The 7,228-nt window shown below is 51.3% G+C and overlaps 1 protein-coding gene across 10 annotated transcripts in view; it reads right to left on the bottom strand.

Annotated features, from left to right (window-relative positions):
* Positions 1-361: 361 nt before the first annotated feature.
* Cit (citron rho-interacting serine/threonine kinase) overlaps positions 362-7,228 on the bottom strand; it is a 173,985-nt gene continuing 167,118 nt past the window's right edge. For 8 of the 10 annotated variants that reach the window (XM_057763551.1, XM_057763552.1, XM_057763542.1 and 5 more), the window contains 2 exons: positions 1,881-2,190; positions 362-881 (listed from right to left, as the gene is read on the bottom strand). In XM_057763551.1, coding sequence (XP_057619534.1) covers positions 858-881; positions 1,881-2,190 — 334 coding nt within the window. In that variant the 3' untranslated portion in view covers positions 362-857. The remainder of the gene's footprint in view (positions 882-1,880; positions 2,191-7,228) is intronic. The other 2 variants (XM_057763546.1, XM_057763549.1) reach the window with 1 other exon arrangement.

Raw genomic sequence — 7,228 nt, 5'->3', positions numbered from 1 at the left:
GCTTGCAGCAAGTCTATTGCGTGCTTTCCTGGCCAAAGCTACGTGGAAAGCTGGGGAAGTAGGCTGGGGAGATGACGCTGAGGGGTGGGGGAGAGAGCTCGATGAGGTCCCTTGGCCCCAGGTCACTGCCTCCGAGCTGAGGCCGGATCGACCTCCATACATTCTCAGCTGGTGGGAAGGGAAGTTGTCAAGGCCATAAAAGGCAATGAGAACGGTAAACATTTGGCTACGATGTCACCCTGCGTCCAACAGGGCCATCTATGAGACTGGACCAGAACAAGAAGGAAGCTACATGAACACGGGAGGTTAGCCGACCAACGGGGAGTCTTCTATGCTACGTTTCAGTGGCAAAGACTTGATGGTGTGATCTAGCTAAAAACGACTACAACAGGAAATACGTCGCTATCCAAATCTACTAAGAATTCTGTTGTCTTTAAAAAAAAAAAAAGAAAAGAAAAGAAAAGAAAAAAACACTAAAAAGCAAAGAAAAACCAACCAACCCAAGGATCTCGGAGTAGCAGGTAGACTCCAGCCACAGTCCGGGTTGGCGTCCTTTGATGAACTGGTACAGGCTGGAGCTAAATACAAAAGTCTCTGAATGAGTGGAAGAGTAACAAAGTGCAAAGAGGATGACTGCAGGAAGGTGCCCCGGGGTGGGGCACTGAGTGCCAGCAGCGCCTACGAGCCTTGGCTATCTGCACCCCTTGTAGGTGGGGGTATCTGTGCCAAGGACAGTCTGGACCCAGCTGTGCTGAATGCGGGTCGAGCGGACGGGCGCTGGGGTCCCCTGCGGCAGAGACCCAGGGTGTGGTGTGGTCCTGCAGGCTGAATGAAGAGGTGGTTTTTCTGGTTGAGATTTATACTGAAGACTGGTCCCAGACCTAGGAGCAAAACAAATAGGAGGGATTTTAGCATCCATGGCCACAACTGTTGACTCTCTGTGTGAGGCCAGTGTTACTTAATGGTATCTGTCCTGTCCCACCAGCGGTGGGTGGTGGTGCCAACTTAACAGAGCCAGCCCTCAAGGCATGGGGTCAGGCAGGAAAAAACCCAATCAGACTGAATTTGCACAGTTGCATGCACACATATGCACACTAAGTTTCAATGGGAAAACATTTACGTTGCTTCTCTTCTTTCTCTACCGGAAGTCCTGACCGTGTGCTGTAGCAGCATCAGCAGGACAGTGACACTCAGAAAATCATCCTCAGCAGACAGGAAGATGGTGCCTCTAGCTAGAGTGTGCTCTAGAAACTGGACAGTCCACCAGGAAGGATGGACCCCCAGGACCACTATCCTAAACATCACCCGGGTACCACTTCAAGATCTCCATCTACTGATTCAGACACTATCCTAAACATCACCCGGGTACCACTTCAAGATCTCCACCTACTGATTCAGACACTATCCTAAATATCACCCAGGTACCACTTCAGACGTTGAAAAAGCTCAAAGTTCTAGAAGCCAAAAGCACAGTTACAAGTTTCTGGAAAACTTACAGAAAAATATCAGTGTCTACAATACCTGAGTTTACCAGCATGTCTGGAAATATCTAGAATGCTATCACTCGTACTTACAGAGGCCACACACACACATATTTGTTTGTGTGCACGGAATAGACCGAGAAGCCACTAGTACTGCCTCTTGGGCAGGGAACAACCTACCCTTTGGTAGCTGTTACATTTTGAGGTGTGCACACCCCCTTCCCCTAATCACACATGTTGTCATTTGTGGTGGAAGCACCTTCAAAATAAATAATAATTTCTTAAGCTTTTACTTCCCACAGCCTGAGCCACAGTGATGGAGTCTCACTTTTACAACAGCAGCCAAGAGGCAGCTTCTGGCCACAAGAGAGCTGTGCAGCCCTCGGGACACTGTCTCACCTTGTTAACCTGCGACAGTGGGGTCCTCACGGCTCCCGCAGGCAGCCGGCCCCTGCTGCTGTCTTCAAACAGTCTCCCTGGGGACCGCTCTCTCCTCGTGCTGAGCATCCGGCCTGGGGACTTCTCCCGCTCCAGGGGACGGCCTGGGGACTTGTCCCTGCGCAGCTCTGCCCGGCCCTCTCGGTCTCGGTAGCGGTGGGGTGTGCTTGGCTCTCGAGGGTGGCTGGGGCCTTCTGGTGGGGCTGGGCTGGAGGCCACACGTTTGGTGATGTGCTCATTGTATGTTGGTGGGCCTCGCTTGTTGGGACTGCTGGGGGCAATAAGAGAGTCAGGGGTCTGAGAAGCTGCGGCCCCAAAGCTGCAATTCCCTTCCCCTCTAAGTATCTAAGCAAGTTTCTTCTCACTGCTGTTCAGGCTGTTTGGTTTAGTTTTGAGACAGGGTCTCCCTATGTAGCTCTGGCTGGCTTCAAAGTCATGATCCTCCTGCCTCAGCCCCTGAGGGTTGGGGTTAAAGGAAAGCTCAGACCTGAGGACAAGGACAAAAGGTACCCAAGCTTCCAGGTGTCGGTGCCAGTTCTCACCTGCTGCGCACTCGCCATGTGCCCGCCTCGGCTAAGCCCTCTGAGCTTTGCCTCACCGTCTCCAAACACCACCAAATGGAAACAAGCTTGAGAGAGCAGAGCCCTCGCTGCACAGGGAAGTGCATGGTGGTGGAGAGGCCAGGTGAGGTAGCACCCAAGAGAGGTCAGTCTGGAGTCATGATCTCCACACTCGATCATACCAAACGAATAGTTCCCAGAAGTCTCCTGTTAGGAACGGGGTCTGTCATAGGGCCATCAAGGCTCTTGGTGCAACAGAACAGTCTTTTTTTTTTTTTTTTTTTTTTGGTTTTTCGAGACAGGGTTTCTCTGTAGCTTTGGTGCCTGTCCCGGAACTAGCTCTTGTAGACCAGGCTGGCCTCGAACTCCCAGAGATCCGCCTGCCTCTGCCTCCCGAGTGCTGGGATTAAAGGCGTGCGCCACTAACTGCCCGGCAAAATGATTTTGCCATTATGTGGTTGCCAGGAATCGAACTTCTGACCTTTGGAAGGGCATCAATGCTCTTAACCACTGAGCTATCTCTCCAGCTCTCAGAACAGTTTTGAGGAAGACTGTCACCTTCACCATCAGGGGCTGGATCTATAACAGCCTTGTGCCCTGTGCTGGTCACCTCTCCCTCTCCCTGCGGGTGGCTTTCCAAGTTTTTGTGGCACCTGATATAGTTGCTCAGAAGGTCAACAATTTCCGCAGGGATGACACTTGATAAAATCAGGAAACCAAGCAGGGCAGACAGAGACAGTCTGGCTAGTTCACCCTGGCTCAGAGATTAACCATTAACAACCTCTGATCTCCCCAATCTACTGAGAACACAAGGCCTTTCCCCCCACTATCCTTGGTGGTACTAAAAATTGAAGCCAAGGCCTTGTGCATGCCAGGCAAGTTATCTACTATGGAGCTACACCGTCCCCCCCAATACTGGGACCTTCGGTAGGATCAATCCAATCCTGCCTGGCCTGGAGAAAATCCGGCTCCCCCCGGCCCCGGGCCCTAACTACGGGCTGGAAGAAGGCAGAGTTAACCAGGCCAGTTTACAGAGGTCATCTTGTGGTCAGCTGGCCATGAACAGCTTTATGTTGAGGCTTGGCTTTCCCACGCAGGCTACCTGGCGATTCAGATACACTCTGAAAGCCAGCCCCACCCACTCCACCTCCCTGTGGTATTAAATAGAAGGGACTTGATGTCTACACCCGGAACTCAAAGTCTCCCCCACACAGCTCGAGCTGCAGAGCTCTAAGAGACAGAAGAGGGGCAGAAATACATTAAGCCTGTGTACAATGGAAGAGAAATTCTGGAATGTGTCCACAGGGGCCCATCATACGGCACAGGAGAGTGCTGTGCCCGGGGACTCAGAGAAGCCATTCTGGGCATCGGCTGAGACTAATGAGAGGAAAAGGGGCACTCATCATCTGAGGCCAAGGGGGCAGTCAGTCTTCCATCTCTACATCCATAACGGCCCACGAGCAACTGTGTCATTTATAGTTTCGGCAGAGTGATGGTCCCTGCTCTGCTAAACAAACCAGGAAAATGGGGCTTGCTGTGAATGCCAGTCAGCCACACCAGTCACAGACACCGACCCACCCAAAGCAGCCAGGAGCAAAAAGACCATTCTATAAGCAGAACGGTAGCGGAAATCTGACTGCGGGTAAGAGTGTGACTTGCTGGCAGCCCCCAGGGAAGCCACATTGCTATTTCACAGCAACTGGGGCCCTTCTGGACAGCAGAACAAGCAGGCCCTCACAGCGGGACCACAAGGGGTCAGGAGCAGTGTGCAAGGCCACGGAGAAGTCTAACCCAACCCGTGGACCCCTTTCTGCATGACTTGGAAGTGACACCAAGATTCTAGACACTTTAGGGGTACACGCTGGCCTGGAGTGCACACTGGTCTTACGGCACACCCCTGCAATTAAAATCACACTGACAAAGAGGTAAGGCCATCGGCAAGACACGCTGAGGCTCAGGAAAGTGCGCACTGTGCTCTGCAACTTCCACACCAGTGGGGCCAGGACCATGTCTCAGAACGATGGTTCCTATTCGTCAGTACGAGGCAGCTTGTCCCGGCACAGCACAGAATACTGAAGATGTGTCTGTCTTTTACAACATCTAACGTGTCTTGGAACCCTTGGCATTCACCCACCTAATTACAGGCCCTTGGGGAATAAAGAAAGCGCCCTCAGCATTGCTCTCCGGAGCCCTGGATGGGATGCCTGGCACCTGGCAGGGGATCCTCACAGCTATGTACAGGTAGAATTGTCCAGAGAAGTAAAACCATAGGTCAATGAAATAGTCCCCTGGGCTGACTCTCAGAGTTTGTGGACCAACATCTCCAGCTTCTTCTTCTTCTTCTTTTTTTGGTTTTTCAAGACAGGGTTTTTCTGTGAAACAGTCCTGGCTGTCCTGACACTCGCTTTGTAGACCAGGCTGGCCTCGAACTCCCAGAGATCCGCCTGCCTCTGCTTCCTGAGTGCTGGGATTAAAGGTGTGTGCCACCACTGCCCGGCAATCTCCAGTTTCTTACCCATGATGTGGCTCTGGTTCCTAGTCTTCTGGGCCAAGGTGAGGCAACTTCTATGCCCAGCTGATGGAGCTACAAGTGGGTCGAGCCCAGGAAGGCAGACTCAGCAGCACCTTTCAGGATTCTATTCTGATTTTCTGGTACTGTAGCCCACAGATTCCTTGATTTTCAAAGGGTTGGAAGTTCCAGTAGCAGACTGGAAGCCCAGAGAGCTGCTGATGTTTATGACAAGAGCATTTTTTTAAATTTATTTTTATTTTATTTGCATTGGTATTTTGCTATATTACATGTATGTCCTTGTGAGGATGTCAGATCTTGGAGTTACAGACAGTTGTGAGCTGCCATGTGGTTGCTAGGACTTGAACCCAGGTCCTCTGGAAGAGCAGTCGTCAGAGCTCTTAACCACTGAGCTATCTCTCCAGCCCCATGACAATAGTATTTAAATAAACAAACAGAACAACAGCTAAGCAGGGGAGGAGGAGAAGCCACTCCCTGCACTGCCCTGGAGTCATTGCTAAGACATCAAGGGACAGATGTGCACCCAACACACTGCCCCTTCCGTCAGAAGGAGGGAAGGAAGCTAGAATGGAGGACTGAGAACCTCTGAGGTCCTACTTCTCCATGAGAGCACAGAGCAGTCACACAAAGACTGGCAAAACCAACCTCACACGACTCAGAACCAAACTAGGTCATTTGTCACCTCAGGTTTTCCATCAAGGTCCTGGATTGACTAAAACCACACTGACCAAGCCTGGGGTCGAGGGTGGCTCAGTGGCCAGTATGCCAGGCCCAGGGTTCAATTCCCAGACCTGCCAAAAAAGCACGCATGCGTGCACACCCAAGCATGCTGACCTAGCACATTGCGAAACTGGCTTGCTGCAATCCAACAGTATGTTTGCAAGACAACTGAACTTGGTATGGCTCAGTGACAATCTAGCATGCTCTGTGCCCGTGGCCTGCTCCAGATCTACAGCAGAGTGGAAGCCAGTGGACTTGCGGCCAAACAGTCACTGTGAAGAATCTGCAGTCGGGCAATGTCTGAAGTGACCCCAAAGCCCGTTTCCAGAAAAGGATCAATATCTGACCTGAAACGACCCACGGGCACTCAGAACTCTGTGCTGGAGTGGGCCTGGGGCTCCAGCGTGAGGAAGGACCCGCTGGGCAGTTTAACAGGAGCCCTCGCTGGAAGTGGAAAGTGCCTGCGGCAGTCACTGAAGCAGAGGAAAACAAACTTCCTTTGGGGGTGATAAAAATGTTCTAAACTTAGATACTGGTAGAGACTGGATACATCTCCAAACATGTTAGACTTTAAAGGGCCACTCTAGCAGTTACCTCACTAGGGAACTCAGCGTGGCCTAGACTATTCGAGGGTTACTTCCCACGCCCTGGAGCTGCAGTTACAGGAAATCGTGAGCCCCCAATGTGAGTTCTCTGTGACCACGGAGCCCCCTCTCTAGTCCTCACTGTGAGATATGAAGAGGGCTGGAATGGAGTCTGTGCTATCAAGGGGTGGAGGCAGAGTCTTGACAAGTAAGCAGGGTGGACACAGAAGGTGTACAGGTGTGGTTCCGTTTCGTACTACGTGATGCCCTGCACAACCTCAAGACATTGACAACTGCGCCATTGCTAGATGTGGGCCCTTGACTTCAGAGCAGAACCATGAGACTTCTTTACACCTAACCCAGCGCCACATATCCTGTCACAGAACCAGAAAACAAACTAATACGTGGGATTGTTTTTATGGCATAGCAAACATGGGCCTGTGCACATATATATGCAGAGAGATCTCTAAATAGAAACACAACAAGTTATAAAATTGGCTCCTTCCTGGGTGGCGCTGGAGTGAGGAGGAGAAAGGGAAGAACAAGAAGAGAAACCAGGTCTGGCTCCCTGAGGGATGAGCAAGAGGACTGTTTGAGACAGGAGTTCAGGGCAGTGTGGCAAAAATTGAGGAAGAGGATGGTTAGAGTAGAGAGGTTAAGAGCACTGGCTGATCTTCCAGAGGACCCGGGTTCAAGTCCTAACACCTACACAGTAGGTCACAAATGTCTGTAACTCCAGTTCCAGAGGATCAAACGCCCCCTTCTGGCCTTCCCAGGTACCACGCACACACATATGTGGGCAAAATACTCATATACATAACATAAAAGTTGAACAAAAAAATTCAAGCTGGGTATAGTAACACTGCTGGGAGGCCGAGGAGGAGGGGTCTCTAGGAGTTGAGGCCAGCCTGATCT

Source organism: Chionomys nivalis, chromosome 3 (genome assembly GCF_950005125.1).
Source record: "Chionomys nivalis chromosome 3, mChiNiv1.1, whole genome shotgun sequence".
Lineage (NCBI taxonomy): Eukaryota > Metazoa > Chordata > Mammalia > Rodentia > Cricetidae > Chionomys > Chionomys nivalis.
The sequence above is the reverse complement of the archived record's forward strand: the minus strand, read 5'-3'. Positions and strand labels throughout refer to the sequence as shown.